General features: G+C 35.5%; 1 protein-coding gene and 1 long non-coding RNA gene across 8 annotated transcripts in view; one reads left to right on the top strand and one right to left on the bottom strand.

The window, feature by feature from the left end:
- LRRC9 (leucine rich repeat containing 9) overlaps positions 1–13278 on the bottom strand; it is a 121552-nt gene that overhangs the window by 21448 nt on the left and 86826 nt on the right. For all 7 annotated transcript variants that reach the window (XM_040477294.1, XM_040477290.1, XM_040477293.1 and 4 more), the window contains 3 exons: positions 11549–11685; positions 6772–6989; positions 2341–2409 (listed from right to left, as the gene is read on the bottom strand). In XM_040477294.1, the coding sequence (XP_040333228.1) occupies positions 2341–2409; positions 6772–6989; positions 11549–11685 (424 nt within the window). The remainder of the gene's footprint in view (positions 1–2340; positions 2410–6771; positions 6990–11548; positions 11686–13278) is intronic.
- The window catches only part of LOC121031849 (uncharacterized), a 102440-nt gene that overhangs the window by 38479 nt on the left and 50683 nt on the right, over positions 1–13278 (top strand). The gene's annotated exons all lie outside the window — the stretch shown is intronic.

Here is a 13278-nt window from a genome sequence, read left to right as displayed (position 1 = left end):
TTTTTTAATTTTTTTTTTTTAACGTTTATTTATTTTTGGGACAGAGAGAGACAGAGCATGAACGGGGGAGGGGCAGAGAGAGAGGGAGACACAGAATCGGAAACAGGCTCCAGGCTCGGAGCCATCAGCCCAGAGCCCAACGCTGGGCTCGAACTCACGGACCGCGAGATCGTGACCTGAGCTGAAGTCGGACGCTTAACCGACTGAGCCACCCAGGCGCCCCTTTTTTTTTTTTAATTTTTTTTTTTAACGTTTATTTATTTTTGGGACAGAGAGAGACAGAGCATGAACGGGGGAGGGGCAGAGAGGAATTTTTCTTATATATGCTAATTCATAGACTAGCAAGAGAGAGAGGGAGAGAGTTCCCAGTTAATTTTATGAGGCAAGAACAACCTTGATGAATTTAAAAGAATAGCATAAGAAGATAATTATAGGGTAACTTTACTTGTTTCCATAAATACAGATATACTACATGAAATCTTGGCAAACTGAATCCAGCAAAGCATAAAACATGACCAAATAAATAGTATTCAGCACTGGATTAATGACAGTTTAACACTGGAGTCTATTAATATAATTTACATATTAACAGATTAAAGAGAAAAACAGAATTGCCAATTAGTCAAAATCCAATGACCACTCATGATAAAAACAGGTAGTAAACTGCAATTAGAAAGGAGCTTCCTTGGGGCCCCTGGGTTGCTCAGTTGTTTGAACGTCTGACTATTGGTTTCGACTCAGGTCACCATCTCATGATTCCTGAGTTGGAGCCCCGCATTGACTCCACGCTAATGGTGGGGAGCCTACTTAGGATTCTCTCTCTCTCCCTCTCTCACTGCCCCTCCCCCACTTGTATGGTCTCTCTCAGGAATAAATAAACTTAAAAAAAGGAGCTTCTTTAAAATGTTGAAGATTATCTACCCATAATGTACAAAAAACTCATATTTAATAGTAACAATTTAGAAGCATTTTTGAAGTCAATAACCTACTATCAATGCTTTCATTCAACACTGTACTAGAGGTCCTAGTCAACACACTAAGTAAAGAAAATTAAAAAAATGTAAGAATTGGAAAGAAATAATAGTCATTATTTGTACATAATATGATAGTCTACAGAGAAAATCCAACAAAATTTACAATCCATTAGAACTAAAAAGAGAGTTCAACAAGGTTCGTAGATAAAGAGTAGCATGCAAAAATCAGAACAATGCAAAAATCAGAATTGCTGTACTTCAGCCACAAGTAATTGGAAAAATGTAAAAAGATATTGTTAAAGTAGCTATTAAAACAACAGAATAAATCAAACCATAGATGATTAAAACTTTTAGGAGAAAACTATAAATGTTATTGAAGAACATAAAATAAATGTAGGGACATTCATGCTTATGAATGGGAAGTCTAAATACTACAAATATTAGGGGAGACTCTTATTATTACTTCTTTCTTGGTGGAAATAGCTCTGTGATGTGGCACTAGTGGGCTCTCTCAACCCCTCACTCTTCCACCAAGAGGAGCAGGGTGACTTAATTGATAAACCTGGGAAGATTAGACTGGGCATGTTTAGCTCTTGTCTTTCCTGTCTTGGGAAGGAATTTATTGCTAGGAGAATGCCTGCTCTTCCTCCAGCAGAAGCTCTCCTCCTATGTGGAAAGAATTCACTCAAGCATTTCCTGTTACCAGGTGATGATGATTGCTTATTTCTGGGATCTGTTAGCATGCCCATTTGGCTTTCTCACGAAGGTAAGCGAAGTATTTTCACCTCTCTATCTGCCACTGTCATATTTGTCAATTTGTTCAGATGTTAGGTAAATAAAAGTGCTACCTATTTAATCCTTCCAAAGCCTCCAACAGGAAAATATGGCAAATTTCTCCCCAAATTAATTTATATATTCAATACTATTCCAATTAAAATGTCAATAAGACTCTCACATAGCTTCAAAAGCTGTTTCCTTAAACTCATAGGAAGTGTAAAGGCCCAAGAACAGCCACGACAGTGAAGAAAGAAAAAGAGGAGAAGGAGGAAGAGAAGGAAAATTGGAGGTGCTTATTCTCCTGGACATCAAAACTTAATATAAAACTTTAATAATTAACACAGTATAATACTGGTACAGGGATTGACAGTAGTCCAATGAATACAACATAGAATCCGGAAACAGATCCTTTTATATGTGACAATGGAAGATTATATTATAACAAGTTGTAAGAGGACAGTATTCAATAAATTGTGCTTGGATAACTGTCTATACATATGGGAACAGATAAAAAATTCTCACATATAAAAATTAATTATATACAACTATAAATAAATTAACTGATAAATTAGAAAAATAACATACTCACTGGATTGCCATAAACTGTAAGCTCTCTGAGAGAAGAGATACCATCAAGTTTTTCCAGTTCTGTCATATCCTGTTCCAAAGTTAATAAGTTATTATTTGGTTAGATCCAAAATCTTCAAATATACACTGATTGGAAGTAATCATATGTAAGTGTTGGACTACAGCTAGCTCATGGCTGAATTCTCCAAAGTGAGCTTGAGTGACAAATCCTGTAATGTTGATTAAGGACAGATCTATGTACAATTAATTCAAAATGCATGATTGGTAAAGACAATATTCTAACATGGGATATAGGCCATATAGCAGCACTTGCAAGAAAAGACCAAATTTCTTCTCAGAAAAGTTATGATCTAAAGCTGAGATTATAGTTGGTTAATTCCCCAGAGGATTGACCCAGAAGTGTGGAAAAGAAGGTAAATCCAGTCTAAATAATTTTATTTTATTTTTCAACCATTATTTATTTTTTGGGGGACAGAGAGAGACAGACCATGAACGGGGGAGGGGCAGAGAGAGAGGGAGACACAGAATCGGAAACAGGCTCCAGGCTCTGAGCCATCAGCCCAGAGCCCGATGCGGGGCTCGAACTCACGGACCGTGAGATCGTGACCTGGCTGAAGTCGGACGCTTAACCGACTGCACCACCCAGGCGCCCCTGGTCTAAATAATTTTAAACACACCTTAGCCATAAAGGCACATGTGATACTGAATGGACTGCATCCTGATATATTTTCTGGGAGTATTTATAGTTGAAAAACTATTTTTCTGGTTGAATGACTTGTCTTCTGTATGGATGGGATTATTTAACATTGTCTATTTATCATTGGTGAAACTTTGTGAGTATATCTTAAGTTTTGCAAAATTATTTTTTATATGCTATTTCTGTAAAAATTTAGGCAACAAACTCAGCTTCAGTTTGCTGCTAGTTTATAGTAATAACATAAAGTTATTGATATGCTCCTATTCTTATTTGGATTGACAAGTAGACATAGCCAATTCATCTACTAACTATAAAAACATTTAGACCTATTTTAGACCATTTGGAAGTAGAATTTGACTACAGTGATTGATCTTTTCAATTTTGATCATAGAAGTCTCATAAATTTAGGACGACTTTGGAAAATCTCTGACAGTTATCTATAGAGATATTATGTATTTGACCCACAGGTAGTTCCTACTTGTGGAAGCAAAGCATGACTGGAAAGCATAGAAATATGAAAAGTCTTTTTCTCAATCATCTTCTCAAATGAAACAGAGTATAACAGTGTTTAGTAGTGAAGTATTTCTAATCAAAGATGTCAAGATATTAATATGAGAAACAGAGTGTTAAATATGTGGATGATAATGCTGGTGTAAAGATATATCAAGAAAACTAATATGTTCATAATTGGGAAAGAGGGCTAATGACTTCCCATTTATTTATGTATTTATTTAATGTTTATTTTTTTATTTTTGAAAGAGGGAGCATGAGTGGGGGAGGTGTAGAAAGAGAGGGGGACAGAGGATCCGAAGCAGGCTCAGAGCTGACAGCAGAGAGCCTGTTGCAGGGCTTGAACTCATGAACCATGAGATCATGACCTGAGCTGAAGTCAGATGCTCAACATTAACCAAAATATAATGGTTGTTATCTTTTGAGTACATTCTCAGAATAAGCACTTATGGCAATCATAGTAATAGCTTAGGTAGCAGCTAGTTAGGCTCAGATTGGGGCCTTTCATTTAAGGCAAGAAATAGCAATGGACTGTTTCCTAGAGTCATTTCCAGCTTCAGGTGATTACTGGGATGTTTAAAAGTAGACACGGTTGTCTGATGCCAGATAGGGGAGTCATTTAGACACAGGAATCAACTAGGACTGTAAAGCTGAATTAAATAACTCACCTTTCAGTTGTGTTTCTGGTATTTTACTTGCAAGGGCAGGACTACAGGCAACAATTTTCCAAATCTACATTATGGGTCATGATGGCTAAGTGAAAAGCTTCACACTAGAATCTGTTATCAAGGATATGCAGTTTATGGAAGATTTTAAAGTAGGTTAATGTAGGGCTGCATATACCTTCATTTGAAGTGTTTTCCTAATTTTTCTAAGCCTTTTCCCTTCTATTCTAGAAGTCTTTATCAACCCAAGGGTTGATCTGATTGCCCATTTGTAGAAGTTGATGCTGGTGTCACCTACCCATGTTGGTATGAATACAGAGGAAAAAACTCTCCCCCAAAGAAAATTTGAATGGGGAGTTTACAATTTTGAAGAACATAATATTTTCAGTTAAACAGAATCTCTAACTTAACCTTTTTACACATCTCAGTTCATTTTTCCCAGCTGAATGTATGCTCATGTTAAGGTACTATAATATTAATAGAATAAGTTTGATGGTAAAATGATCAATCTAAGTTCTAGGAAAAATACTATTTCAAGAATGAAAATAAACAAAAGAGGACTGATCACTAAACAATCAATACCCCTTCACTCGGTGACGTATGTATAATTTCCCATGGTTTATCATATAGTTTGTCCATTAGCTATATTAAATTTTGATAAAAAATAACCTTGACTGGGCATTATCCTGCTTGAGTTACTAGAGAGGAAGTTGTTACAATAACCATTCTGCCATTCATTCATTCCTGTAGGGATTTGGGAGGGTGGGGAGGGGGGGCACATATACTCCTGGGAAAAAGCAGGTTCCCTGGTCTCATCTCTCTGTTATGCTGATAAATAGCTGTGCTGTCAAATGGACCAATGATATTTACTAGGAAAAAGGTCCTTATTTATGAGATGCTCTTAGCAGTACCTCCCTGGTTAAGGACTGCTTAGAGCAAATAAACCTAAAAGTATAGAATTATCAGGCATGGCTCCCTATAAAATATCATGTAAGCTCAAGTATAAAGTGGAGGTATTTCATAAATGAAACACTCCCTTGTTATAAGAGATCACTCACACAAAATCTGTCACACATAATCTCCCTTGGAGATCTTATATTTCAATGTAAGCTAGACAGTATGTAAAAAGAAAGGATCTGAGAAGCCACAGTAATGTCCCAGACCCTGTGTATCCTTGAAATTATTAGTAAAGCTTGAAACTGGGTATGATCTGATTCATGTTAAGTCTGATATGACAATCCTTTGTGTCAGTGCAGTTGCTATTAATGGAAAGATTTTCCGTAGGATTGCAATTTTCCCAGTTTAGATTTCCTCTGAATAAAGCTTTGCAAGAATCATTGCCAGTTTGGAAGGCTTTTCTCAGATGAATGTTGTTTGAACCTTGATAAATTAGTTGTATGCCATTTTTCTCTGTATGTATATTTCCTAGTTGCTATGTAGAAAAGGACAGTGCTCATGATTTCCTTCTAGCCCTGAACAGGCTTTTATATCACTATAGAAAAGACTTTCTAGGGGCGCCTGGGTGGCGCAGTCGGTTAAGCGTCCGACTTCAGCCAGGTCACGATCTCGCGGTCCGGGAGTTCGAGCCCCGCGTCAGGCTCTGGGCTGATGGCTCAGAGCCTGGAGCCTGTTTCCGATTCTGTGTCTCCCTCTCTCTCTGCCCCTCCCCCGTTCATGCTCTGTCTCTCTCTGTCCCAAAAATAAATAAAATGTTGAAAAAAAAATTAAAAAAAAAAAAAAAAGAAAAGACTTTCTAAACTGTAGCAAGTAGAGCCACAAACAAATATTGATTGCATAATTACTCTGTACCAGGCACTATGCTATATACTGATCAAATGTGGGGAAGATATACTTGGTCTCTGTTCTTGGCTGACAATCCACATTTTACTTTGTCTTTGAGGTTGTCTTAGAGGTATAGGCAAAAGCAGTAAAATTGGTAAGAGGTGGGCTAACAGATCATCACCAAAGCACTGAGAGAAATGTTAGGGCTGTATAAGGTTATATATACCTTCAACCCTCTTATCTGCATAGTGTGTCTGGGCAGAGAGTCTGTCAGGCTCACTGGGACAGGACATTGGAGATAGGTTGAAATCTGAACAGGTAAAACTAAAGCAGGACCTTACATAAGAAAGTCTTGAGTCAGTAGAGATGGAATATTAAAGTCAGGTCAAGGTCCATTATCAGGAATTGAGTCAAATATCAGGTAGACCAAGGACATATGCCAAGTTTAAAGAACCAGAGGAAGTCTGGGATTGAGATGTGGAAATAAATAGCTTGGAACAAGAGCAATCAAGAACAAAAGAGATCTCTTAGGACTGCTGGAGGAGCCTTAGAACATTTAGAGCTAACTTGTTTTTAGTAGGTGGATACATGTAGGGTTGGTTGGGTTTAAAATCTAGGAGCAGAGTGGACATCTTTGCATCACAGACTATTTATATGTCTCTGCTTCATGGAGTATTTACATGGCATATAAATAGCAAAGTTTTCATTGATGTGTTTGGAAGCTTTATGTTCAGAGGAGCTAAGTCTTGTAATTTCATAACAAAAAAAAATATGTTACCTGGATTTTATTATATCCTAGGAAGAGTTTCTCAAGTTTTACCAAAGATTGTAGTTTGCTCAGCTCTCGTAGTCTGTTTTCTTCCAGATGAAGTGCCAACAGAGAGCTTGGTTTGGCAAAGGCACTGTCATTAAATGCTCTGATGCGGTTATGGTCCACTACCAATTCTTGAAGGACTACTAAATTGTCAAGTCCTTCAATTTGACTGATTTCATTCCCTGAAAAAAGAGAAGTTATGATAATGTCAAGTGAGTCCAAACTTTTTGAACAAAGATCTATCTATCTTCACTTAAATATTTTTTATCAAATGATTTTTTAAAAAGTAAAATGCTAAAAAGAACGTATTTCCAAGGAGAAATAGAAGTGCAGTTTGTGGGAAGGTAGCATTATCATCAAATAACATTTGCTAAAATTTTTCCTTTACGTTTAAGAGATCAAGATGTGAAGTATACAATGTACTGAATTGACCCAATCTGTCTGTTCAGTAATTAAGTGCTAAAATAGTTGGTATTGACAAAAGTAGATGTATAAAAGTACTGCAAAAAAGCACTGCAAAAGATATACTTCTTGAGTATATCTGATTTTTCTAATGGGTATTCAAATAGGTATATCTAAATATTTTTTAAAATAAATGAATTTGTTGTGTTAAGTTGGAAGAATAAACCTTAATTATGCTGTTATTTATTTCTCAGCATATTTTTGCACCACAGCCACATTAAAAAATTAAAAATGAATGAAACATTACAGTCTATAAAATCTCAATCCTTTACAACCCATTATTTCTCTCTACTGTAGCAATCGATAGCTTTGTAAGCATTAATGATAATGAGAGGACCCTTGACTTGACAAAATGCTTTTAAATGTGTTTTCTACTAGAGAGAGTCTCAAAATGGGACAGGGAAAATATTATTTTTTAATAATCAGAAAACTGGGAGTCAGAGGAATTAAGTGACTTCCACAGGGACATAAAAGTGGCAACACCAGGCCTGACCTAGACCTTTTACATTTTAAGCTCAATGCTGCTTCTATTATGCCACACTATATTTCATTCACTATTCATCTTCCTTGTTTGTTATGGGATGAATTGTGACATCCTCCCTGCCGCCACCAAATTTGTATGTGGAAGTCCTAACCCTAGTACCTCAGAATGTGGGTCTATTTGGGGGTAGGGTCTTTAAAGAGGCAGCTATGGTCATTGGGGTGGGCTCTAATCCAGTATGACTGGTGTTCTTATAAGAAGATATTAGGACACAGATGCACATAGAGGGAAAACCATCTGAAAAGAAGTCATCTAAAAGCCAAAAAGAGAGGCCTTCAGAAGTGACTAACCCTGCTGACATCTTGATCTTGCCCTTCTAATCTCTAGAACTGTGAGGAAATAAGTACGTTGTTTGAGCCACCCAGTCTGTGGTGCATTGTTATGGCAGCCCTAGCAAACTAACATATGACTGAACGTGTGATTCCATGATGTTGGAATTCTTCTTGAAATGTAACGTATTTCATTGAATTTAAGACAATAACAGTTGTCAAGATAGGTCAGTATTTTATGTATACTAAGAGAAAAAAACTCAGTTAGGTAAACTATGACAAGCTATCCATTAATGCATGGTCAGATTTCAGATATGTTAAAAAGTAAGAAGCAGGTGTCTCAGAATTGGTGAGCTATGGCAAATTTACCTTATTTTGTTCTATTCTTTAGAGAAATTTATAACATCACAGCCTTCAATAAAATTGTTCACAGAACTAAATCACAGACTTTGAAACTTTACCAGTGTCTTGCTTGTAAATGAAGAAAGTTTATATAAGTCAGATTGAGAAAAGAGACTCAGTTGTGTTAATATATTACTTTCATGAAATTATGCATTTAGACTGTCACCTTTGATATTTTGAGGCCAGTGGTATAAAAATCATTATGGGATAGCTTCAAGTACTGAATAATGTCTGCCATAGCATACTTTTGGCCAGGATTCATTTTAGAAGGCTCATTAAACATATTTAAGAAAGAAAACTCCCAAACTATGCTGAATGTGATTTCAGGGATCTTACACTTCTTTAACTAGGAACATTAACCATTGTTTGAAAAACTCATGCTTATTCAACTAAATAGTTACGTTTTAGATGAATTTGACTCCTAATCCTTAAGATTCTAACTTGCTACCGTACAGCCTCACTCTGCCCTTCCCCCAAGATTCACCTTCCTCATCTTCTTGTAAATTTAGCATAACAGGTGAAAGTTTGGTTCATAATCTGTCTCTTGTGGACTCTGGCCAGGCTTCATCTTATCATTGCTTTTATTTGTGTACTCCCTTTGATTGATCTCAGAATCATCTCCTCCTGTTCAGTCTTTAACCTAACTCACCTCTTTATAAACCTCCAAATATGCTCATAACTTCACTAGCCACCTTCTGACCTCTTACCTGCTTTTTAGGGACAAGCTCCTCATGTATGCAACCTCTGTTATCTTCACTGCCCATCCAACCACTTCCCTCTACATTGTTTTCACTTTGATTTTTGCTCTTTGCATGTTTACAAATCTGATCTGACAATTACCAATGTTGTTCTTTTTGTTTAATCCAGTTCCTACATTCGGTATTTTTTTCAAAGACCTTATTCTTCCTATCATTTGACTTTGAGGCTGTTCATCCTTTCTTTTTCTGATATTTAGAGTTTATATTTCTTGGGAAATCTGGCTGGCTCAGCCGGTAGATCATGTGACTCTTGATCACAGGGTCATAAGTTCAAACCCCACGTTGGGTGTGGAGCCTACTTTAAAAAAAAATGGCCTAAGGTCTGCATTTCTTGGTTTTCTTTCAACATTTCTTATATGATTGCTTTACTGGGTCTTATTTCTCCAGCCTTCTTAATGCTGGCTCAGGGGATTAGTGGGATGTATATAAGGGGAGGGGGTGTCTCCACATCTCTTTTGGCCTTTTATTCTTTCTCTGTGTTTACTTCCTAAGTAAGCACATACACTTATGACTCCACTTGTCACCTCCTTTGGTATAATTTTTACTCTTGACTTGTGGTCCATTACTACTGCTTGAAAAAGTTTCCATTTTTACATCTCAAAATTGTCATAACACAACCTGATCATTCCTTACTACAAAGTAGCAGCCTTTCACAATGACTTTAGCTAGCTTTAGTACCTCCTTTTGCCCAGTCTCCTAATGAAATCATGAAAACCTCTTGAATTATTTTTCATCTCCTTATATGTTTAATTAGTCAGTAAGTCCTAATATTTCCTTCTTTTAAAATGTATTTTGGAGTCACCTTTTACTCACCCTTCCCACTGACACGACTCTAGCCGAGACCCTTACTATGTCTTTTGTGTGGATAGAAAATGCATGTGCTTTGGAATCAGACAGAGCTGTGTTTGACACCATTCACTGGTGAAAACCATTAACTAGTGCAAACTTAGGTAAATCATTTAACCCCACTGAGATTCAATTTCTTTTTTTGCAAAATGCATATAAAATTATTTACCATGTTGAATTGCTGTGTAGATTTTGTGAGATAATCTATGCAAACAAATACTTTGCCTAATGACCCAGTTAATGGTAGCCATTATTGTCAGAGTCAACTGCCTCACCTCCTGCATAAGGCTGCTCCACTCTGATTTGTCATGCTAGACACAGCAAGAGAACACACTCCCTTTTATATTCTTAGATTAAAATAAACTTTCCAGGGCTAGGTTTTTTGCTTTTTTTTGTACATCAGTGTATCTTAAAAAATTTGTTATTGTTGTGCTCAGTTTCTTGTTCTTTTAAGGCTAAGTCTCCATGGTCTTGAAGCAACTCATAAGCACCTTTGATAGGCAAAAAGATGCATTAAATTTTTAAAAATATGATTTAGAAAAGCCTGTCTTTCAGAAAAAAGTTACCATACTCAGATCAACTATACAGATATCTTCCCACATGTCTCAGTGATGGATCCTCCAACCTTTCTTCTGTGCCATTAAATAATTATTGTTCGACTAATGTTTCAAACTGTTTTTTTCTTCTCATTCTACTTTTCTAAAGATTTACAACTCTTACTCATTTTCAGTTGCAAAATGAGCATTATACTTCAAATTGATCATGTTTAGAAGCTTCATACCTCTCTCAGAGAACTGCATACTCTGTTTTTATCAGGTTGGTCCCTTTTCAAGTGTTGGTCCATAGACACCACAGTTGTGCTCTTGTGACTCTTCTCCCCACTACTTGCAAAACTCTTTGTCATGTTCACCTTCCATCTAAGTTCTATCAGTCTTTCAAAGAGTCCCATATATGTTTCAATTTCTCTTTTCTCTAACCTTATTGCACTTAAATTAGAAATGGATAGTTACTCAGAACTGATTCATCTTTCTTTCAGTATATTGCCACAGGTAGATCTTAAATTGCTTTAGAGCAATGATCTTATATATAATTAAAATAATATAGTGTTTCTGTATATTTCTTAGTGCTTAGCCCAATTCTGGGTTTAATAATTACTTGTGAATTTCTCACTGGTTACTTTCTATTGGTTTTTTAACCGAACTGTGATATAAAAATAAATTATGATGTAATACCATATATAGTGCCAGCACATTGCATTTTCTAGGGCTACAGATGCAGTGTTCTAGCCCTGGAATATCGCATTTACATTATTTATGTAAATAACCCAAGAAAAACCCATTAGCGATTACTAAATATTTTTGTCAATCTGTTTTGCGTAAATGTTGATGCTAATATTTGCATATTAAAACAGGATTACCAAATCAATTTTTAATAATAAACACACTGACAGTGTTGCTACTCACCTTGTAGAAAGAGGAATTTTAAATTTCTTAGTCTATTAAGCTGTAGCTGAATTAAATTACAAATTCCATTATAGCCCAAATGAAGAACTTCTAAACTGTGCATTATTGGAGGCAAATTTTCACTGTTTGTTGTATCTCTGAAACACACATGTAAGTTTGAGCCCATAAACTTAGTTTCAAACAAGCTATATCATAAAAAGTCTGATATATACTTACTATAAGTTGAAGTTAAAAAAAATTTACTAGTATATCAGAATTAAATAATATTATCTTTGTATTTTATATAATGATCACTTTTTATTCTTAAAATAAAAACTATTTTTATATAGTAAAGACAAAGTACAGAAAGAATTACTTGAAATGAAAAGCAAATCCCTGCACAATCAAGCAAGAAAAAAAGATGCATTCAGATTGGAAAAGAATAAATAAAACCGTCTTTATTCTCAGATGACATGATTTTGTATTTAGGAAATCCTAAGGAATCCACCAAAAAACTATTATTGCAGTAATAAATGAGTTCAGCAAGATCAGAAGATAAAAATTAATATTAAAAATTAACTGAATGTCTACATGTCATCAATGAACTGAGCACGAAATTAAGAATTTTACTCACAATAGAATAAAAAAGAACAAAATACTTCAGAAGAAATTTAACAAAAGCAACATAAAATATATACACAGAAAACTACAAAACATTGCTGAGATAAATTAAAGATCTATATAAGTGGAGAAATATTCAATGTTTATTGATTAGAAGGCTCAATGTTACTAAAATGGCAGTTTTCCTCAAAATGATTAATAGATTCCAGGCAATCTGCATCAAAAGTCCAGCAGATTTCTCCCCCCAGGAAAAAAAAAAAAAAACACCATCTTATTCTAAGATGGTTATTTATAAGGAAATGTGAAGAACTCAGAATATCCAAAACAATCTTTAAAAAGAACCAAGTTGGAGGACTTATAATCTATGACACCAAAACTTTTAAGTTGTAGTAATCAAACCAGTCTGGTACTGGCAAAAGGAGAGACAGATCAATGGAATATAATTTAGAGTTCAGGAATAAACTTTTACAATTATGGTCAATTGATTTGCAACAAAGGTAACAAGACAATTCAGTGGGGGAAAGGGTAGTATTTTATTTATTTTTATTATTTTATTTTATTTTATTTTATTTTATTTTATTTATTTTTTGGGGGGGGGGGGAGAGAGCACTTGCATGGGCAAGGGATGAGGGTGAGAGAGAATCTTAAGCAGAGTCCATGCCCAGCACAGAGCCCGACTTGGGGCTTGATCTCACAAGTGTGAGATCATGACCTGAGCCGAAATCAAGAGTTACTCGCTTAACCGACTGAGCAACCCACATGCCCCACGGGTAGTACCTTAAACAAATAGATGTCCACATGTAAAATGATGAATTTAGAACTAACATTTTACCTCATAACATGCACAAATGTATGAGAAATGTGTCCTGAATGTAAGAGAAAAAACGTAAACCTTTTTGAATGAAACATGACAGAATCTTTGTGACCTTAGATAGACAAGGAGTTGTTAGATGCAACACCAAAATCACTATCTGTAGGAGAAAAAGTTGGTAAGTTGGACTTTATCAAAATTTAAATTCCTTTAAAAGACACCATTTAAGAAAATGAAAAACCAAGTCATTGACAGAAAATGCTTATAAATGAATGGGGTACCACTTCAAATCTACTAGAATGGTTGTAATAAAAAAGAC

The sequence above is a fragment of the Herpailurus yagouaroundi genome, unplaced genomic scaffold, assembly GCF_014898765.1.
Source record: "Herpailurus yagouaroundi ecotype Mexico unplaced genomic scaffold, PumYag 141, whole genome shotgun sequence".
Lineage (NCBI taxonomy): Eukaryota > Metazoa > Chordata > Mammalia > Carnivora > Felidae > Herpailurus > Herpailurus yagouaroundi.
The sequence above is the reverse complement of the archived record's forward strand: the minus strand, read 5'-3'. Positions and strand labels throughout refer to the sequence as shown.